The sequence below is a fragment of the Hippoglossus hippoglossus genome, chromosome 19, assembly GCF_009819705.1.
Source record: "Hippoglossus hippoglossus isolate fHipHip1 chromosome 19, fHipHip1.pri, whole genome shotgun sequence".
Lineage (NCBI taxonomy): Eukaryota > Metazoa > Chordata > Actinopteri > Pleuronectiformes > Pleuronectidae > Hippoglossus > Hippoglossus hippoglossus.
In genome coordinates, this window is record NC_047169.1 from 14654873 (window position 1) to 14676707 (window position 21835).

The 21835-nt window shown below is 42.0% G+C and overlaps 3 protein-coding genes across 6 annotated transcripts in view; 1 reads left to right on the plus strand and 2 right to left on the minus strand.

Annotated features, from left to right (window-relative positions):
* pkd1b (polycystic kidney disease 1b) overlaps window positions 1–9807 on the minus strand; it is a 36141-nt gene extending 26334 nt beyond the window's left edge. The window contains exons 1-11 of the mRNA XM_034570667.1: window positions 9477–9807; window positions 8284–8464; window positions 7983–8185; window positions 7691–7809; window positions 7219–7366; window positions 6830–7095; window positions 5969–6742; window positions 5197–5328; window positions 4941–5116; window positions 4663–4799; window positions 112–3770 (exon numbers count right to left, since the gene is read on the minus strand). Of these exons, the coding sequence (XP_034426558.1) occupies window positions 112–3770; window positions 4663–4799; window positions 4941–5116; window positions 5197–5328; window positions 5969–6742; window positions 6830–7095; window positions 7219–7366; window positions 7691–7809; window positions 7983–8185; window positions 8284–8464; window positions 9477–9552 (5871 nt within the window). The 5' untranslated portion in view covers window positions 9553–9807. The remainder of the gene's footprint in view (window positions 1–111; window positions 3771–4662; window positions 4800–4940; window positions 5117–5196; window positions 5329–5968; window positions 6743–6829; window positions 7096–7218; window positions 7367–7690; window positions 7810–7982; window positions 8186–8283; window positions 8465–9476) is intronic.
* A 1562-nt stretch (window positions 9808–11369) lies between these two features.
* Window positions 11370–15337, plus strand: LOC117753146 (ankyrin repeat and SOCS box protein 12-like). Of its 2 annotated transcripts, none has more exons than XM_034571055.1 (3): window positions 11370–11489; window positions 13011–13781; window positions 15022–15337. In XM_034571055.1, the coding sequence occupies exons 2-3, from the start codon at window positions 13019–13021 to the stop codon at window positions 15171–15173; spliced, it is 915 nt and encodes a 304-aa protein (XP_034426946.1). In that variant the 5' UTR covers window positions 11370–11489; window positions 13011–13018; the 3' UTR covers window positions 15174–15337. The 2 variants fall into 2 exon arrangements, with proteins under 2 accessions (XP_034426946.1, XP_034426947.1); XM_034571056.1 differs by having other exon boundaries at window positions 11433–11569.
* Window positions 15338–16597: 1260 nt separating this feature from the next.
* The window catches only part of LOC117753113 (zinc transporter ZIP11-like), a 115630-nt gene continuing 110392 nt past the window's right edge, over window positions 16598–21835 (minus strand). For all 3 annotated transcript variants that reach the window (XM_034571001.1, XM_034570999.1, XM_034571000.1), the window contains exons 7-10: window positions 18886–18955; window positions 17847–17945; window positions 17594–17752; window positions 16598–17492 (exon numbers count right to left, since the gene is read on the minus strand). In XM_034571001.1, coding sequence (XP_034426892.1) covers window positions 17414–17492; window positions 17594–17752; window positions 17847–17945; window positions 18886–18955 — 407 coding nt within the window. In that variant the 3' untranslated portion in view covers window positions 16598–17413. The remainder of the gene's footprint in view (window positions 17493–17593; window positions 17753–17846; window positions 17946–18885; window positions 18956–21835) is intronic.

The following is a 21835-nucleotide window of genomic DNA, read 5'->3' on the forward strand; positions in this document are numbered from 1 at the left end:
TGTTACAAGTGTGACCAGTGTGTACCAAAGGATTAATACATCACACCTTACTTTTTACTGATACACAACTTACAACATCGCGAGTTTGCTATAACATCAAAAGGCCTTTACCGCTCTCATGAAGGTCCAGTGATATTCTAGCGTGTCCTCCACTCCGGGCTCCGCATCAGGGTCATAAGACTCAGATCCGTCCAGGGTGAGGTCACTGAGGCTTGGCCACAGTTTGTGCGAGCCCCCCTTGATGACAGCTACCAGCGGGGAATGGACCACTGTGATGATAGCGGTCCGTTGGACATATACAGGAGTTTCCTGGAGCGTAACGGTGAACACTAGGCAATACTGTCCCACATCAAGAGTGTGCCTCGGGAGTAATAGTAAAGGAGAAGCTGCATCCACTTGCCTTCGAAGAAAGACTTTGTTCCCAGGTAAAGTGGTAAAATTGGACCCTCTGAATATCTCCCATTGGTATATGGTCTTGTAAACAGAGCAGTTAATGTCCACGCTGGCTTCAAAGAAACTTGGTCTAGATCTGTAGATAGTAGCTTGGCTCTGGACTAGAGAAGCTTGAGGGCTGGAACACTGGAGCTCCTCCACCTCCATGTGAAGCTGTGTGGACACGTGACTAACACCGTTGACAACTTTGGCCACAACACTGTATTCTCCAGCAATATAATAAGTATGATTAACTGTTCTCAAGTCCGTCACCAATGCTTTAGTGGAATCTCCAAAGTCCCAGAGGTATCTGAGGTTGCTCCCTCCACGCACTGTTGCAGAAAACATGACAGTGTGTCCAACAAATGTTCTCTCTGAAAGACAAACAAGCTTTATCTCCTTAACCGGCCACTCCACCGAAGCAGTCTCATTTAGCATCTGGGAGCAGACACCGTTGTTGGCTACCACACTGACAGACAGTGAACCGCTCTCTGGTGGAGTAAAGATTACCTCTTGGCCAATCAGCCATGTAGGCTTCGACCCCACCAAGTGAAGCATCCAGGTGTAATTAACTGGAAACCCACTTTGCACCTCTGCCTTGAAATGGATTCCTTTCAGAGCTTCGAGTGCAGCAGAACTACTGTTTACAAGTCGCAAACCTTGAATGTGCTCAGTGACCAGAATGCTGGAAGACACCTCTGTGCTACTGACCAGGTTCCAAGCTTCCACTGTCACAAAATATCTCCCAGCTGGAAGGCTTATAGAGAAGTTTTGCCCTTCGAGAATGGCCTGGCTGTGAATCCAGTCTTTGTTTTTAAGTGTTATAACAAAGCTCACATTGCTTCCTTTGGAAATTGTTGGAATAAAAGTAACTTCTTCTTCACTGCAAAGGGAAGATTTGCTTATATTCAACAGCAGATCTTTGATTCCATCCTGGACAGTGACCCTGTGTGAAACCATCTGCCAATTTATCCCATTGGAGACATTCAAAGACACCTGGTACATATCGGGATGTGTAAAAGTGTAGATGAAGGTTTGATTAGTAGCATTAAAAATGTTGGTTTTAGAACGTCTAACTTCCCAGTCCCAGTGCAGGTCACTGCCCTTACGAACAAGCCCACGGAGGGAAATAGCAGCACTCGCATTGATATAAAATGGACGTGTCTTTCCTTCAATTTCAAAGTCCACCTCATGGACATCTTCCTGGACTATGAGCTGTTTGGTATCATTACATTGGCTGAGTACATTCTGAACAACCACCGTGACAAGACAATCACCCAAACTTGTACAATTGTGGAGAAGAAAGGGTTCACGTGTCCGCAGGGGTGATGGATCAAAGTTCGTATACCAAAGGTACTCTAGGTCTGACCCGGTAACAACAGATACAGAAATATTAACTAATTTCCCTAATGCCACAATGTTGGAATGAGTTGTAACATGTGCACTTGTCACACGCTCTACTGCTACTAGAGAAACAGCGGTTGTGGCCTCACCCAACGTGTTCGAGGCTCTTACATGAACTGATAACCCACCAGGCGTTTCAGCCAACAGATGGAAAAGCTTGCCATCGCCAGTGATTTCTTGGTTTATTCCACTCTGTGCAGCACGCCAGTGATATGTGACATTGGAGCCTTTGGTGACTGAAGCAATAAATAGCAGTTCCTCTTGTGTTGGTGCATATTTCATAATGGTCAGACTGGGACATTCAATGTGAAGACCCTCTATTCTTTCAAAGACCTCAATGAAAATAGCTGCCTCCCTTCTACTCACCAAGTTCTGGGCTACAACCCTCACTTGATACACTCCTGGTTTGGGGAAAGCAAATCTAAATTGATAGGTCCCCTGTTTGGTTGAAGTTAAACCATCAACAGTCCAGTAGTAACTGGTGCCACTGATTGCACTACTAACTGCAGTGATCAGAGTCTCCTCTCCTACTGCAGCATAGGGCTGGTTGCTGTGAAGGGACACGTCTGCAACAGGGAGTAAAACATTGACTTTGATGGATGCAGACTCTCTGCTCACCAGGTTAGATGCTGTGGCAGTAACTGCGAACTGGCCAGTCGAGGTAAAGACATGTGACACGTTGTGGTTCGGCTCCATCAGAGAACCATCTCCGAAGTCCCACAGCACTGACACATTGCTTCCACTGCAATTAGCAACCCAAAAAGACACTAAAGAATTGACTGTCAGTGCATCAGTTTGACTATCACGTCCCACAGACAGTTTACTCACAGGTTTTTGAACGGTGATGCTAACTTTGGCTGTTTGTTTACTGATGTTATTACTTGCCATTACTGATACCTCCTCGACACCTTCATCTTTAAAGACGAAACACTTCTGATAGTTTTCCATCTTGGCGGTGGGTATAAAGGAGTTGCTAGACCACTTGAATTGGTAACCTGTCACCTGATCGGGGGAAACTAACACCCTGAAGCATACCTCTTCTCCTACTGCTACAGCATCCTGTGATGACTCCACTGTCACGTTGGTTATTGGCGCTTCAACACAAACACTTGTATTAAGTGATACAGATGAAACCAAACTAAACACTGTCAGGCTAACATGAAAAATGCCGGGCCTTGGGAATGAATGCATGGCTGTGGACTGACCTGTCACTACAGTCACAGGGGATTCATCGCCAAATTGCCAATGGAAAATCAGAAAGGATATTTTCCCAGTGACCAGAGCAGTGAGCTGTGCCTCTGTTCCATTTATGATACATCCTATAGGGAGAACTCCACTAACAGCCAGACTATAGACCTCTACCCTGATGGACTGCTGAGCTTTGCTAACAGAATTAGAGACAGTTACAACCACTGTATAATCCCCTGGAGACTTATAGATGTGTGAGATGGAACCATCTGTAAGGTTGCCCAGTAGGGACCCATCACCGAAGTCAAAATCCCAGATGAGACTTGTACCAGTGGCCACTTTAGCTCTGAAATCTGTTGCAGAGTTTACTTCACTAGGTTCGCTGTAGCTAATGTTTAATCCAGAAATCTCCTCCATAACTTCCAAGATGAGCCGAGTGGTCAGGGTAGCCAAAGTGTTGTTGGCACACACTGTAACGTTAAAAAGTCCAGCAGATCCAAAAGTGTGACGCACTTTATGGTGGATGCCTTGGACACCTTTGGAGCCATCGCCGAAGTCCCATTTATAGAAGACACCAAAGTTGGAGGGCTCTGCGGCTGCTTCTAGAAGAAGTGTATGATTGACAGTGGGCACTGCAGGGGAAGAGGAAATGTGGACGTGACCTAATTTAGGACGGACGATAATCTTCATTGATGCGCCAATGTCGTCAAATTGATTGGAGACTTGGACATGAAGGGTTAAGTCACCTATATTGAACAACAGAGAAAAATCCATTTCACTTTGATGTACTTAATAGTAAATACTCAGTACAGAGTCTACCGGTGTCATTATTTATCAGATGTTTCAGATCCTACATTAAGTGGTTTTAAAAAAAATCTGAAATAAAGTTCAAGGACGAAAGAGGGACATAAATGAGGCTGATAAAGATTTTAAAATGATACATGGATCTCTGTCCAACTAACAGCAGCTTTAATCATTCTACGATATGTCCGAAATCATAATTTTATATTTTCTAAATAATCTACATCTTTAAAGCTGTATTAAATCTGTATTGCATTTTGTCGACCTGGGGGAAGAATAAAATAAACTGTAAACACAACATTGACATATGATTAATTTATGAAGTTGATATGACACAATTGTTAGCGAGTAGTTGCTACACATAGATACAGATACAGAGCAACATTTGTATTCATTTAAAGTTGTGTTAGCGCTCCACCTGACAAATATCAATCACATTTTTGCCATACTGTTCTTCTCCTGCATGAAATCTCCTGTTATTCAGACATATCATTTCTCAGATAGGGTCCATTTGACAAATATTCCAATTTTCACTTTTCCTTTTGGTCTCATCCAAGGAATCTTTATTGTATTTTGGCTAAATGTTGCACTATGCCCACCAGCTAGTGGCTTTCTGTTCTTTCGACTATTTCATGTTTTGCAAGTAGTGAACTGTGGGGTTATCCACCTACTCCTGCTTGAAACAGGAGGTTTAAAGTCAAAACAATATTCTGAAAGATGCTAAAATGCCTCATAGAAACTACTGACTTGGGTTATAATTTTCTGCATGAAATCTTGCATACATTCATAATTGAAAATAATTATAAAAAATTATAATTAATGTATATGTGTGTTTACCTGAATAAGAATATGTATAGTTCACCGAGTCCTGGACAAACATTTGCTTCTCTCCCCTCTCCACAAGGCCATCCATGGTCTGATATGGAGCAGCCTGGGTGTGGCTCACCTTTCCAATGCCGTCTCCAAAATCCCACCTGCAGGATTTTAGACCAGACAAAAAAACCCAACATTTTTGTTCATGTTGCAGGTGGAATTCTCTGTCGTAAAGATAACAGATAAGTAACATTTTCTCTGAGGATTTTTAAAGGTTATTGATGAAAAATGCATTGTCATACCTGAAGGTGACTGGCAGGTAGATGTCCACTTTGACTCTGAGGGTGTAGAGGTGGGTCGCATTCACAGCTACGACCTCCCTGACAAACAGGAACTCTGGCTCAGCCAGTGGAGTCAGTTCATCAGCAACCAAGAAGATCTCCAGGCTCTGGGAGCTCACAGGGTTAGACGCTGTAACCTAACAAACATTTCTAAGATTAATTTTTAAAAATCTATTTAGTAACACATCAAAAGGAAGTAACTGAACAAACACCTTACCTTGAGTTTATACTCAGCAGGTCTCTTGAACGCTACACTGTAAGATTCCCCTTCAAAGGCAAACTGCTCCAGGTTGTCAATAACCCATGTGAATTTGACTGAGGAACCACTCTCCACTTCGGCTGTAAACGACTGCAATATGAAAACAAAGAAGATGCCATTTAGAGAAATGGTAAAGAAACTGGGCTGCATTTTGGTAAAGTTCAAGTTTTCCATGACAACATTCCTCAACAATACTACTCTACATTAGCAAATTCTTAGGCTGAGCTAGGTTTAGCTAGTTAGAAAGCGGCTGAAGCTTATGGGAATGTCAGTTTTGCAGGTATTTAACCAAAGTATTGTAAAAAAAAATATTTTGACCAAACTAACTTGAACTTGAAATATTTAATATGTGTCAAACCTCGAAAATATATATAAGTAGTTATCAAAACATAATTATTCTATGATTACTCCAATCATCAAAGTATTGGAAAACATTATCTGGGAATCCTTCATATATTCTATACAAATAAAAGAAAATAACTTGATATTTTTCCCATGATTAGCGATAACTGTGACCTCCTGGTGGCAATCATGTTGCAACAGGATTAATCCTCTGTGGATCATGATCAGCTGTCTTCAAAACTCAAACGTCAATCCATAAAATAGTGACTGAGATATTTTGGACCAAAGCGATTGTCTTACTGACATTGCCATCTCTTGACCCACACTGCTAGCGCGGCTACTAAAAACTGTGGCTTGAATGCAAATTTGATGTGTTGTAAATTCTCACCTGTGATGTGTCTGTTAGCATCCTGAGACGTCCGTAAGGCTCCACACTGAGCCCTGTCACTGCCTCGTAGCCACAGACCTTCACACTCACACTGTGCTCACTCTGAGCACTAACTGCATCCACCACACTGATATTCAACACCTGAACCCCCACTGAGGGAAGTAAGAGAGTCACGGAGGAGAACCATTCATCAGGGGACTGTCTCTTACAGCCAGGCGGAGACGGAGCCACCTCTTCGGGACACGATGAGAGCAAGGGGACCCCAGTTTGGAGCACTGGGGCTGACCATGAGCTCCTTGCTCTCTGTGTGGTCAGGACCTTTACTACAATGAGTGTCGGGGTGTTGATTTGGACATGAATTTGGTTATTTTTGTCCGGCAGGGGGTGGATGACATTAAGCCTAAACTTAGATCTGGGATGTGGAGGAGGAGCTGTAGTTAGGGGACTGACATCAGGAGGTGTGTTTGTCTCTGTGTGGGTGGAACCAAAGATACCGTCGAGCTCAGTACCTCTGTGGAAGGTGTCTATGTACAGTATGCTCAGATCACACACCACCCCGTCCACCCACTGGCCTCCTTGGGACGGTGAAGTCAGGCCTCCCTGCCACCAACCTCCCCATTCGGCCCCTCTAAGGGACAGGTAACTCTGGCGCCAGGAGGAGTTTCGAGAGGCTTCACTGCTGCGGCAATGTAGGAAGGTTCCAGAGTCCCGAGTGTGTTGTATTGCTATTATATCATCAGGGTACACCATGATGGCTGCATCTGGAAGAAGCACCTGTAGCAGAGAAGATGACAATGAGACAGGACTTTGTTTATTTTATTCAGACCTGATTCATAATGTCTGTCGCAAAGGTCAACTCACGCTCATAGTTTGTAGTTCAGAACTGGGGCGTATTCTCAGAGACAGGTCTGCCACCAGGTGGTAGAAAGGTGGTATTGCGGGGTATCTGGGAGGTAAAGCAAAGCCACGGCCACTTGCTGCAGAATCGTAGGGGCTGCAGGGACTGGTGTTGGGCACGCAGGCCTCCAGCAGGTGGCACCAGTACTGACCCACGCTGCAGCCCCCTGTAGTGTTACACAGTGGGACTGGTGAGCAGCAGCTAAACGGATTAAGGAGAGAGCTGCAACCTGAGGAGCAAAGAGGAGATTATTGCCTAAAGTACTCAACAGGACTGTTTAGTAATACCTACAGTACTGTAGGAAATACACAACAGTGTAGCTTCCAGACGTGATGTAATTGACGTGCTGTACCTGGAGGTACCAGGTGGTGGTTGGGGTCGCAGTAGGGTCGGAGGATTTGAACACGGGCCAGCGAGGACAGTGGGCTTGGCTGAACCACAAGCTTAACTTTTACCAACTGACCTGCATGACTGAACCACAAGCCTGGGAACAGCTGCATCTGTGGGAATATGTAAAAAACAACTATTTTACAATTTATCCATTACCTTTTGCTTCATTGCTTACTATTTTTTAATGCACTAAACATTGTAATGTAAGCTTACATGCAATATCTATAACACTTTATTCATTATTAGTCAAGTTACTCAACAGTCATTTCCATCGTGCCACACCATAGTAATTGCAATAAAACTACCAATGGTCTGGAATCTGTGTTTTGAACCAGTGATTTCAGTCCTGAGCTGAAACAAGTGTATCATGTCTGTGAGGTTGTGATGTTTTGTGCCTTCTCTTCTTTTGTCCATCCTGGTCACATTTTACGAACCTCCACCATCTGTTGTCCAATGTCTGGGATGCTGAGAAGAGGTTGTATCTGGGTTTGCGTGTAGATGCCGCTCATGTGAACCAATCCCGTCAGGTAACTGTCCATAGGTGGTAAAGCCTCTGCAGGAAGAGGGGTAAACCAAAATCACTGATACACACGTCTGCTGTTATTCTTCACACATGAGCATCAACCAAATCTGTCAGTGTCGTCCTCTATGGAGGCAGATTGTCCACAGACTACATAAATAATGAAGGAGATTTTATGTGTTATACATTAAAAACTAAAGTCTTACCAGTTAGACCTTTTTCACAGAGGTAGAGGTATCGTCCAGCACACTGAGCTCTTCTCCACTGTCCCAGTGCACCCAAGGCCATCTGAGTGCACCCCCCCTCACTGCCTCCAGCCCACCTTGCAGGACTCACCGGCTCCACAGCCCCAGCCGACTCTGACCCTTCGCCCCTCAGTCCCTTCAGCCATACCCACACAGTGGTTTTCCTAAAACAAAAACACACAACACAAAACATCTGCTATTGAAACAGAGAGGAGTAAGACATGATGTAAATGTAGACACACATTGTTCATATAGGACTCACACAGGAAAGGAGGAGTGGAGGAACGTTTGCAGCTCTGCACTGTCAGCAGATGCCAGATCACCTCCTGGACTCTCTCTGCATGAATGCTGAGCCTCAGGCCACGAAGACGTCGCCTCAGACATCCAGTAGCAACGCATGCTGGACAAGTGGATCCCACCTCCTTCTGGGCAGGGAACCTCTTCTGGAGAGGAAAAATCACATTGAGCTGACAACGTGCAAAGTATCAATAATAATATCAGCCACAAACACATGTAGAGAAACCAAACAGCTGTATTCTGAGGTGGGAAATTGAAAATATTCCACTGCTGCAAGAATATTCACTGTCAGTTTGTGAGAGCTTAAGAAGTGGCGCTCAACTGACTCAGCTCATTATCAGACGATACAGGTGCTGAACAAGCAGTGATAACAGCTGTTTGCCAGCCTGACTGTCTTTCTGCATCTTATCTTGGATTACACACTAATTATAGTACTTTAACTACTGCAAACTGTTGCTTTAAATGGGAAATTTGTAAACATTATTGCAAATTGTAAATTGCATATGCCAGATTTACACAAAACACACCAGGCTGCATATTTTTGCTTAGAGCAATACCACAATTTTTTATATACTCCATAAATGTTATTTCACAGCATTAAACTGTAACAATTTAATGTAAATGTATATGTCAGAATATTGAAGTAAACAGTAAATATGAAATATCAAATTGAAAATACTTGCTCGATGCGAAATAAAGACATAATTATATACTAAAAAACGAAATGTATAGATATGTCTAGAGTTGAAAAGGTAAAGTGAATGTATTTTCATCACGTAGAACAGACAAAATACAATGGTGTGGAGCATGTGTAACACTACACATTTTTAAACATATCAATGCTATAAAAGTAAAAAAGTGCCACTTCTACCTGAAATGCGACACTAAATTAGGTAAATAAAAACCTTATATATATATATATATATATATATATATATATATATATATATATATATATATATATATATATATATATATATATATATATATATATATAATAAAGGGTAATAAGAGGAATTGCCTGGGTTGAAGTTCAAAAGTAAATTTTCATGAGTCCAGAGATATATTTGCTGACTTGGAATTCTCTGAACAAGACACAGAAAATATCGATAACTTTTAAATTTAAGCCTTGACTCAATATAAAATAAATCTTCTCACCTCCAGCTACTGTGATCAAAACCAAACAGAGAATCCAGGGAAGCACCTGCTTTTCTGCCACGAACGCGCCTGTCATCTTGCAGAGCAAATCATATTCTCACCAGGATAATAAAATACTCTGTGCAGGAGCATTGTGGAAATCAATACTCTCCCATCCTTGTGTTAAATGGCTGGAGTCTTCTGGGTTCAACTCTTATCCTCACATGTTCTCCTCATCCTGAGTGTCTGTGTACAAGTCAAACTTTTAGTCGTCCTCTCATTTCCACGTCTTTCACATTAAACCCAACTCTTTTCCCTCCACCAGCACCCACTCCCCTCGTCCTGCACACACACACACCATGAGTTATGGTGGCGTCGTTGTTTTAAAGGCCTCTTCTTCACTCTCTCTGAGCGCCTGGGTGACTTCTACTTTGTCTCTCAGCAACAGCTATAGAGGCAGAGTGGACAGAGGAGGCCTGCGCTGCTCATTACCATGTTGTAAAACCCCCTGGCACCTCAATAGAAACAGTCCGACTCCCTCAGGCAGGTTGCAGCAAGAAACATGTCTCAGAAAACAGAGTCATTGTAGTGTTGTTTGGCTGCATATGGTTGCCTTTAAAAAAAAAAAAAATGCTTCAAGAATTTAGAGGGAACAGCATCTTGTTCTGGGTTGTCAAAACCCTTTTGGTCCTTGTTTTCTGCGCTGTGCCCACAGCCCGTTGTCCCAGCACTAACACCAAGACCTCATCAGTAACCAAACAAAGGCTCTGTGACGCACACACAGAAGAAATAGACCCAGTTCCAGAAGAAAGGATGCCATGCGGGTTGCCTGGAGAGGGAACAGATAAAGTTGAAGGCAGTGATAAGGCGAACATAGCTGAGGGCAGTCAGTCTGTTGCCATGGATACAGTTGGATTGTACTTTTCCCCAAATTATGAGATTCAGCAGAGTTTAATTGGTTACAAGCTATGAATTCCATAATAAAAGTATTTTATAAACTTTTTATGGTTATTGTCTTAAAGGCTCTTCTCGATGGGTATTGGAAATCAGCAGTTGCTGCAAAAGCTGTGATTCATTAAGTTGTTGCTCCGTATTTCTCTTTGTATTGTGTCCCTATTGAATAAACATAAAAATAGAAAGGAAAACATTAGGTAGCCTAATATGGTGCATTATGGGGCTATGACACCACAAGTCTGTGGGAAATGCATTTTTTAAACCTAAATTTCAAATTAATTCACAGGTAAACGTGTGAACATAGTAAACATCTTATAACTACACTAGTCTTCCATCATGGTCGTTGCTCTGTAGTTAGGCTCATGTGGAGCTTTGTGCTTCGTCCTCATGTCAGCATGCTAACATGCTCAAGGACAATGCTAACATGCTGATGGTTAGCACGTGCACAACCTAATAACATTATAGCCACCCTAGCTTTGCATGTTAGCCAGTTTAAGTTTCACTATACTACCTTTGTTAATTTGTTCATATTTTATTCCAAAATGTCACTTTGTAATTCAAGTGGGCACGAGGGTGGATGAAATTTCATTAAATAAAAGAGCCTGATATTTGAATCATTAGACATAAACAGACATTTGAAATAGTACCTAAAGTAAAATTCTGAATATATGAAGTAAAAGGTGATCGTGTTAATAAATATGTTTTTTTAAAATTGTAATCAATTTAATAGTATGTTTACATATCTGACACACTTTATTTGGATTTTGATTATTTATCTAACAATGTCATATTATTAATTTGGCATTTAAGACAGCATGAATTAAAATATATTTCAATAGTTATTTTAAAACATTGGATTTTATAATATAATCTTTGATGCTTATTTAATAAATAATCGAAGTTTTAGATTATTATTAATAAACACTGTAAAGGATGTTCCTGGTGTTGATATATCATTTTCAAACACTAGGAGGCAGCAGTGCAACATTAAATTTAATGTTGAACACAACACAAACACAACGACGAAGAAGAAGGAGAAACGGGAAGATGAAGGCAGCAGCTTTCGAGGACATATCGTAGGTAAGCTCACATAAACCCAAGAAACAGGAGAATGGCGTCTTAACGAGGTTGTAACTGAGTCACAAGCAACGAAACGCGCGGTTTTTAAAGCGAAATGTGTATTTTTACTCTAAAACTGGACATGAATGTGGTTGTTTTCGCTCCTTCCTGTTCGCTGGCCCAGATGACGTTATGCTGTGACTGTGTGTTGAATAGAGATCCTAATAGAAAGCTACTGTTCTCTACATATAATGAACCTTAGGCGGATATGTCCTCTCCTGGTTCAGCTGACACTCAATGCACCAAGCTGCGGTTTATGTGTTTTCTCTCTGCATCATTCCCCCGTCAGGACAACACCGTGCAGAGAGTCTATCAGTATAGTAATTCATATTTTACCCAATTCACATATTTCATTCATGCCGAACTGTCCAGGACACCTCATTTATTAAAAATCAAGTATTGGTTGAGTTATTCGGTTGTGTACTGAAGCGAACAAATCATCAAATGTTAAATAGTGGATTATTGTCAGTGTGGTTTGGTTTGAAGGGCCGGACAGGGCTGAATCTATTGCTCTCTCATACTGCATCTAAGCCTCTTGGCAGGGGCGTTGCAACAGGGTGGGCAGAGAGCTGAGAAGAAGGGGGGGGGGGGGGGGTCCTTTGTAAACAGCTGATTACGTTACAACATTGAATTCGTAATGTGATGCCTCTCCAGATAAGTAATGCTATGTTTATCTGTTCATCAACCAAACCTTCTGGGAGTCTTGATGACATTATAAACTAACTTAGGAAATGTTACCAATTTTAAAGATATATGTATATATTATATTTAGCAAATTAACTGTAGCTGTTACAAACACTTCACATTGTGTTCTTTTTTAAACTGGGAATAGTATACATTGTTCCTTTGGATATGGCTATATCAAAGGATCATATTCACAAATCACAATTTGTCTAGTAGGGTTTAACAAGGTGTGATATCGTCTGACCTTAACCCTCAACAAGAGTAAGGAAAAACAAAAAAAAATAAAACCTGTTAACAGGGGAAAAAGAACATAGAAAACTTCAGAGAGAGCCACATGTGAGGGATCCCTCTCCCAGGATAGACTATGCAATAGATGCCACGTGTATTGAAGAACATCAGAAAGATAGGGGTATTTACAGCATTGGTTAGAATAGACACTTTGTAGCATAATGGAAGGTAAATGAATTTATGAATTATTGTCAGTGGACCAGTGTATACGAGGGATCTTGGCAGAAATTAAATATTACATGCAAAATTATCTTTTCATTTGTTTTGTAATCACCTGAAACTCAAATTCCTGAAGAATCATTATATACTAGTGGGCTGTTGGAGAGACGTTTAACGGGATGGTGTTACAGCTGAGCGGAATTTTAATGTTCCTGCAACTCCTCAACCTGATTTAAGAGCTGCATTGTTCATTATTATTCAACATCTCAAACAGAAAAAGAAGCTGCAGCGACAACACAAAAGTAATTTGAAGTCTAATTCATTTTCGGTGTCTTTGTTCGCACCCTGCAGCAGGTTCTATGCTGCAGTTGAGGACATCTGAAGAAGTCGAAAAGAGCTGTGAGATTTCCCAGCTCAGACAAGCAGTGTTACAAAACAATGACAGACTCCTCGATGAGATGCTCTGCCAAGAAATCTACAAGAAAGTCATCAACTGCAGAGGTGGTTGGGGCATCGCTGGCACGCCCCTGCACGCTGCAGTGTCTAAAGGCCACCTCAGCTGTCTGCAGGTGCTGCTAGCCCATGGTGCTCTGGTGGACTGCGTAGATGTCAAGGCTCAGACGCCGCTCTTCGCAGCTGTTCGTGCGAAATACCTGGAATGTGTCTTAGCGCTCCTGGGCGCAGGCGCCAATCCAGATGGGAACTCATCCAATAACTGCTCCCCCGTCCTCACAGCTGCTCGTGAGGGCGATGTGCAGATATTGACGGAACTGCTCAAACATGGCGCAGAGGTGAACTCCCGCTCCAAAGTCTTGCTGTGGACCTCCAGCGCCAGGGTGTCGAGCGGGCCGCTGTACCTGGCTGCCGTTTATGGACATATGGAGTGTTTCAAACTGCTGCTCCTCTATGGAGCGGACCCAGATTACAACTGCACAGACGCCAAGCTGCTGAGTTCGATCAAGCATCCGAAAACTGTGCTGGAGATGTGCCTCAGGCACGGCTGTGGTGTGGAGTACATACAGCTTCTCATCGACTTCGGTGCAAATGTCTACCTCCCTACGCTGATCATCGAGAAGTCCACCAAGCAGAATGAGGCTGTGGAGCTGCTACTGCGGGAAAGAGGTGAACAAAATGTTAATCGTCCGTGTTTCTTCACAGTTGATCTGTACAGTGGATGGTACTCTGCTGGCTGGTTGAATAATAGAAACAGGCCATTGTTTACTTGTTGAAGTTAAGCAGCTACACATAATCTTGAGACTCAAATTTAGAAATTGTTTATTGCATTTTTTGGGGGGTCTGTTCTTAATATCCGTAGTGATTTTCATCCAGATCATGGTATGTTCAGTACCTCTGTGCACATGTACAACTCCTGAAGTCTGCTCTCAATCATTTTGTTGAAGGTTTTCTGAAAAGGACGATATATAAAGTGTCATTTATAATAGGATAACAGGAGTTTTGCATATAGGGTTAGTTTAGTTATAGTTATATATATATAGTTATAGTTGGTGCTGTGCAGGTCAATGTAAAATTTGTATTCAGGCAAAAATATAACAACGGTAAAGTTCATACTAAATTACATATTTGTTCCTGGGAAACTTCCCACCAAGTCACCAGGAAAAGGTTGAGAATTTTTCAGTAAAATAAAGCCGAGTCAACAGCCTCTGGGCCAGAATGGTTCCCTCGGTGTGGGTGGAACTGATCATCAAGTTACAGCTGCAAGAGGCAATCATTTTTTTCTCTTGTTAGGACATTGATATTGAAGAACAGCTCTGTTGTTCCAACTCTCCCTCTTAGAGACGGTGAAATAAGAATAAACACCCTGCAGTATCAACATGTTGATGTTGCAACTATAGCAAACAACCACAAAAAAATACAATTCATGCCTCAGACAATTCTTATTTGGTAAATGTTAGATGTTCAGATACCATATTTACCTTCCGGGCACCAATACTTGAACTGTGTCGTTGAGCTGACACAAGTACAGTTTCGATATCAACGCATTAAAAGAAATAACAACTTGTATATTGTACTTTAACAGCTGTATGCTACTAACTCAGTATGGAAATGATGTTTGCTTTCATTGTTGTAGGGTCTATTGCTAGTGTTGCTGTGAATAAGAAGTGGTTTGCAAGAAAAGAACATTTAACTTTTATCTGGGTGATACTAATATAATTTAAAGACTTGATATCAGATTGTTACATAGATTTGCACACTCGGCAGTATTGAAGACATTTCAGATGATGGTATCTGCATCTGAACTTAAACGTGTGATCTTGTTTGGGTTTTAATGATACTATTGCGTTTTACCTGTGTGATAACCTGTTTTTTTTTCTTCTTCTTGTTGTCTCCTGTGTTTCCTCAGGAAATCCTAAAGCTCTGACTTCACAGTGCCGACTCGCCGTCAGACAGCACCTCCAAAAGATCAACAAGATCCACTGTCTGGAGGAGCTGGAAATGCCAAGGAGTCTCATTCGCTTCCTGCAACACAAACCCTTCGCCGCCACTGTTCTGTAGCTACACGAGCTGGAGGCCTGTTCATGTCAATTCAGTTTAATTTTAGCTAAAGATTTTCTTTTAAATGCAGATTATGAACCAGCTTTTTTAAAATGACCCGTGTGTTCATGTGCTGTTGTGTTAAGACTGATGCGTTAATCCATTAAATGTGAGGATGAACAGTGTGTGCTTCTGTTTCATTGTTAGTGCTCAACCCTGTAGCTGTAGAAAGACGTCTGAAGGAGGCTGTTTGTTGCTGTTCTTAGTCACATGTTCATCACAAGGTAGTTTAAGCTGTGTGCTAAAAGCTCCAGCTTTCCTTGAGCTGGATCAGGGTCAGTTTGTAAGAAGCTGCTAAAATTTCTGCTCTTAAGTAGGGCTGGGTGATATGACTTCAAATCAGCATAACGATTAATGAATGATTATTTTAAGCCCCCACCGGATCGTGATCGGACCCCCCCACGCCTGAGGTACATTACTCAGGGGCGGTCAACAAGTGACACTGCTTCTGTTCTTCTCTAATCACTCACATGTAGAACTGATCTTCATAAAAATGGGCTGAATTCATATTTATGTTCCTGGGTAAACGGGGTGACGCCTCTTTTGCAACAGTGAAGTTAAAACACTGCGTTGTTTCTTAATCTGCGCAAAGAACTTCTCTCTGCTGGAGTATGTGTGTGTGTGTGTGTCGTGTCTGTCGCTCTTCATACAAACAAAAACAATCACATTTATTTTGATGATGTCCAATCATGAATCCAGATTGTTCCGGTAACTTTAACCCTGATGTCCTGGCTGCTGCGCATCACGTTACATTTGGTCTTGTTTTTTTCAGTGTGTTTAAATACGTGTCTCATGAACTCTAGAGCAAATCAAACAAACACACAAAGTAAACTTCTGTCCTGTAAATGTTCTAATAACCCCTGATGAGGGTTTATGGTGGAGTTTAATGTTAACATGTAAAATGAGCGCGGATCCGCGGTGGTGAGGAGGGGGGACATGCGGCACGATACAAGGTACCTGGGCCGCCGCTGGAAAATGAATGTAGAGTAAACCCAACAGTTTGTGAATGTACCATAAGGGGAAGTATTTAGTCTATTAGAGGTTAGAAATGTCGGTTTCAATACATTTTCGGTTTCAATTGCCCAGCCCCACTCTCAAGTGTTAGAAAACTTTAAGAATCACATTCCTACAGCAGCCCAGAGAGGACAAGCCAAACCCTGGCTGTCGCGAGTGCCTTTTGCATTTTGACATTACCTCAATTCCACAGAAGATTTTTCCTACATGCTTGAAAAGGGAGGGGTAGGGGAGGGGTTTTTCAGCTGGTTGCAGTCCACACATTCACCACTAGATGGCACTAAGCCCTAGACACTGGTCCTTTACATGTCTGTAGAAAGGCAGATGAATAAAACACATTCAGGGCCTTAAAAACATCACATGAGGAAAACTGAGAATTACTTGGCTGTTTAATTATATAAATACTCATCACGTAATAATTCATCAACTTCAACAGCATTTAAATAATTAGACGAAGGCCACAACGTGTGATTCTTCAGACTGACCTGTAGATGGCAGGAGATGGTTAAAAGGGAGAATATTGTTTGAGATTGTTGTAAAAGAGGACAAAGTAAATGGCTTAAAATACGACAGAGTGAGTCAAATAATTGTCATATATACACAGTAACAAATGGTCGGATGTAGAACATGGAGCTTAAACAAGTCCCATAAAGAACTTCATATTTCAGCACGTCATACTGTCTTGCAGAATTAAAGAAGAAAAAAACAAATTTTCATTCACGGTCCCACACATGATCAAATCAAAAACCAGACTTCAAGTATTGCCATCATGAGGAAATACAAAAACTGGAAGACGCAAACTTAAAAAAAACAACAACATTCCTAACAGAGTTCTTGCTTTAAAACCAAGTCTCTGCCAAAGTAAAACTCCAAAAGCAGCATCCTCTCATTAAACATTCACCAGCTCTGCAATCAGGAGTATTTTCATTATCGATAGTCATTACCACACAAAGATAATCATTCAAGTACAGTTGCCCTTAAGTGTTTAACAAAATAGTTCTGTTTCTGAATTAGTACATTTCAAGTAGCAACAATTCAAACAAAACGTACAAACAGTGTTTCAGAATAAAACACCCCATTTGGTCCCTTTAAAAAAAAACAAAAAAAGAAACTGAGGTCAGCATCACTGTCATGACAACGTGGCCATTGAGGGTCCTGTTGACATTGCACCGGTTACCCTGGCAACCTTAGCCCAGGCCCACGTCTAATGACATCATCACTACGAAGCCCAGGATGGAGGTCCAGGAGGCCAGCTTCCCGTTTCCACTGGTGACGACAAGATGGAGAAAAGGAAACATAAAAAAAGTGTGAGCTGTTAATAAGGGAGTGCACATTCTCTCCTTCTTTTACACATCTTCCTTCTTTACCTGACTTGAGCCTCTGGTATGATGTCATCGACCACCACGTAGACCATCGCCCCGGCAGCAAATGCCAGCGCATACGGCAACAGAGGTTCTGCCATAACGACAGCGAGGGCGCCCAGTAACCCGGCAACAGGCTCAACCATGCCGCTTAACTGGCCATACCTGAGAGGGAAACACTAACTGTCAAGAACCTGCACAATCAGAGCTGTGTGTTTAATTGGTGTGTTCTCTGACACAGACACGCGTCTTTTCGTACCAGAAGGACCTCCACGCCGAGACCCCTGAACCCCGCAGCGGCAGGCTCACTGCCAAGCCTTCTGGGAAATTCTGGATGCCGATACCAATGGCCAAATTTCTGAGGGAGAGAGGAAATAATAAGCAGTCAGATAATTTATTTTTTTACAATAAATATTAGCAACTCAATGACTTCATCACATCCCCATCTTCAGCATGCACTGGGGGGGTTGCACCTCTCTCTGCAGTACCACCATTTAACCACCAGGTATCAGAAGCACACCACACAGCAAACAACTTCAATAGGGGGGACTGATGAAATCCTGCCTAAATTTAAACATGCTAAACCACAGACACGAAATACAAATTCAACGATCCTCAGAGGATGAAGTTAACTCACTTTGTGGAGCCCCTGACAGTTTTTGAGTGGGTTTTTTCTCAAAGTACTGTACATTTTGTGCTTAATGTAAAAAACACAGACTGTAAGTGGAGTTGGATTTTCTCTCCACCGTGGTTTCTCCTTTCCTAACTCCTTACGGCTTCTCCTTCACATCTTTCCTTGACCTCATAACTTTTCCATTGGGGTCAAGTCACAGTGGTCGGGAATTATTTGGACTTTCCGAACACACCCATGGACTTGGTGGGTTGGAAAATGGGATCAGGCCAAAGCTCCACCTGTGACGACCAGATTTACCAAGTGCCACTGCTCTCTGCAATACCACAATGTGACCACTAGATATCAGGAGCACACAGCACAGTTATGAAACCCCTCATCACATGTTTACCATTTTGATAATTAATATCTAATCCCAGCCATGATGAATGTTAATTTGAAACAAAACATTTCAACTTTACTTTAGCTATCTTGAGGATACCAGTGACTCCAGTGACACAACAATCACGGATTTATAGTTTTGTGTCCCGCTGTGATGGAGAACATATTATTTGCTGTTTTTCAATGGTCGGCAGCATTTGCCACCATTCACTGGCCATATCAGTTCTTACTTGCCAGTGTAGAAAAGTGATATTTGTTCTGCTTCATGTTTGGTTGCCCGTTTTACCTGGCGCTCTCAAAAGTTGCAGATGAGGTCTTTCCAATGGCTCCAAATGCAACTCCCACAGCCAAGCCCTCTGTGGATAAAACAAAAAACACAGAAAACAGTCTCAGAACTTTGTGGGCAAAGAATAGAAGTAAGAAAATAAGCATGTAAGATAAATAAAGAAGGGAAGACTATTGCGATGTTCTTTCAGATGGAAGATGGTGAACTTATAATAACAGTCCAAGGGGATCTCTGGCTCGAGGTTTACACTGTATACTTTTAGTTGCTCTTGCCTTCTATGGTCAGATAAACCTACAACTAAAGTTTCATCCCGTAAAATATATCTGCAGAGGCAGACCCTGTGGGATGGTACCATATTTGCTGAACTACTGATGCTTCACTGTGAGTAAACACAAAATAGTTGCTTGTTGTCTTTTGATTTTCTTTCTGTAAGGTGCGGGGCTTCACAACAGTGGTTGCTCAGGATTCAACTGATATCATATACTTTGGAAGGCTTCTTCAAGAGTGCTGAGCCAAGAAAGCTGCACTGATTCCCCTTTTTCACTAACATGGTAATAACAGGTTCAGTTTCAGTTTGCACACCCAATCCCCCGAGTTGGATACGTTTGGGGGATTTTCACCAAGAATAAATAGGTTTGGACACCTGAAACTCAGTTTTCAGCTGGAATTGGGAAAAAAAGCAGGTTTTCAAGTGCAAACAGTGATAATGTCAATGGCCGTGTTATATTCTACCGGTTGGAAAGAGAGGATGAAGAAGGCTAGAGAATGAAAAACTAGTGAAAAGAGTTGTCTGCCAACTGATACAGTATCTGTAAGATCAGCACAGTTGGTAAGTCCCTCTTTATTAGAAATTCTAACATTCATTCAAGAGTGGGGGTTAAAATTTGACCTGTAATGACCTGTTCAAATTCCAAACACAGTCTAGAAGCGCAGCAGAACCATCTGTTAGTTTGACCTATTGCATATCCTCTTGACCTATCAATAAGTCCGTAATGCTACGTTGTTAAGGTGCCAAAGTGCAAATCTGCCCTGAGCGTACAATCACGACACTAAAGCATCTGTGAAGTGGCGTGTGGAAGTGTCTTCTATCGTAGACAACAAAGTCACAAATACAGATGGTGCTGATTGACGTCTTTTACCATGACAACAAATCTGCGGGCTCACCTGTTAGCGGTGCGCAGATGAAGGGAGAGATGTCAAATACTCTGTCTGTGCACACGGGGAAGCTATTCGAATACATGTGTCAGGTCAAATTAGTTTCAACTTGATTTTTGGAAAAGGTGACAGCCCTACTATAGGTGATCAATGGAATCCACCCTCTTGCTACGACTGCTAAGTTAACTTTTGTTGTGCGATGGGCAAACATCCTCCGTTAATGACACATCCTTGATTCCAATGGTTCGGCTCCACACTGGTGGAAATGTGGGTCGCTTCTGAGTGGCACCTTGGTTCCCTGAACTGAGCTGGTTCAAGAAGAGCAGCTGATTTGGTGGAAAGAAGGTTATAAGAGAGGTTTTTGACATTGTGCAGGCTGTATAGAGCCGGTCCCTGTTCTCTGTTTACACACTCTATACACCCTGAGCAGCATCCCTCTCCTCTGATACTCCGTTTGTCTCATTTGAAATGCCTGTCATGCATACTTAAAGTAAACATCATTCAAACTCAAAGCGAAAAGGTCACAGTGTGGAGCTGTGTGTTTGAGAGGGACGTATACGTGTGAGTGTGTGTTAGTGTGTGTTTGAGCAGTTGGATCTACAGGCTGCTTTGCATTTCAATCAAAAGAAGCAGAGGACCAGAATGGCACCGACTTCAAACGCTGACAAGCAGTCACGTCCGGTTATGCCATGAGCAGCCATGTTATCACAATGCTAAAACATGCTAATTTCCTGATCTTCTTTCCCCCACGGCTACTGTCAAAAACAAGATAAAAGCAAGCACCGGACTTTGGAATCACATGTTACACCCAATAAAACACGTTTTGTTGCCAATGAGTTCGTTCTGAGTTTTGCAGCTCTATCCTATTTGTTAGCACACGGTTGTTACAATGTTGACACATTTCATCGCGAACCCACAGCAGTAGAGCAAACCATAAAACGTCCAAGCTTTATTAAAGTTTTACTGTCAGACTGGTGTCGTTCAACTCAGAAAAGCAAAGATGTTTCTCTACTTTTCTTCTCTTCTACATTTTGTTTTCTACAGGGAGCAGAAAACCGAACCAGGTGCCGCTCTGGCGCAGCAGTTTTGAACACCCATCTTTCCCCATACATTACATTTCCTGCTGTCCACCTGCTCAGGTCATTACATATAAATGAGTCTATTAGACAGTGATACTGTAAATATTCATAAGATCACAGTTAATATATATCTTGGAAGCAGATGTTGCTACAGACAGATTCATGCCTTTGTGCACTGAAGCAATATGGCTACTTCAGGATGGTCAGATACCATTAAAATCAGGTCCTGTTAAATTACCAGGCAGCCTGTGGTTACTGATGTCACATGGCGAGCTTTAGAGGCAAACTGGAATCTTAATTAACATTTAGCGATTCCCTTTTTTGGCAGCCTAAATCATTTTTTCAACATTATGCTTTTTAAATGTTTTGCTGATTTTCTTGTATTGATATCTGGAAGAAAAAGTAAATGATGTTGGAATGGGTTGTGTTGTTGTAAATATGTTTTTAACTTGTTTTTTATTTAAGTGGCAAGGTTATCAGGTCAGAGCGGCCACACTGCCCCCCCGAACATCTCGGATGCGTCTCCTGTGTGTATTTGCAATACTTCCTCTTCAGGTTTCAAAGTAAAAGCGCTCTAGTGTTTCTGTTGATAGTATCCATTGATTTGTTTTTAAAATGTTTTCATTGTTATTGCAGGACCAGAAGATGTACAGCTTCATACTGTAGTGTCCTGGCATTTAGTGGTCTGGATAGGCTACTATATTGATATTTGTCTT

Coding starts and splice junctions, on each gene's coding strand:
- LOC117753146 (XM_034571055.1), top strand. CDS start 13,019: ATGCTGCAGTTGAGGACATCTGAAGAAGTCGAAAAGAGCTGTGAGATT. Junction 13,782..15,021: donor GCTGCTACTGCGGGAAAGAG/GTGAACAAAATG, acceptor GTGTTTCCTCAG/GAAATCCTAAAGCTCTGACT.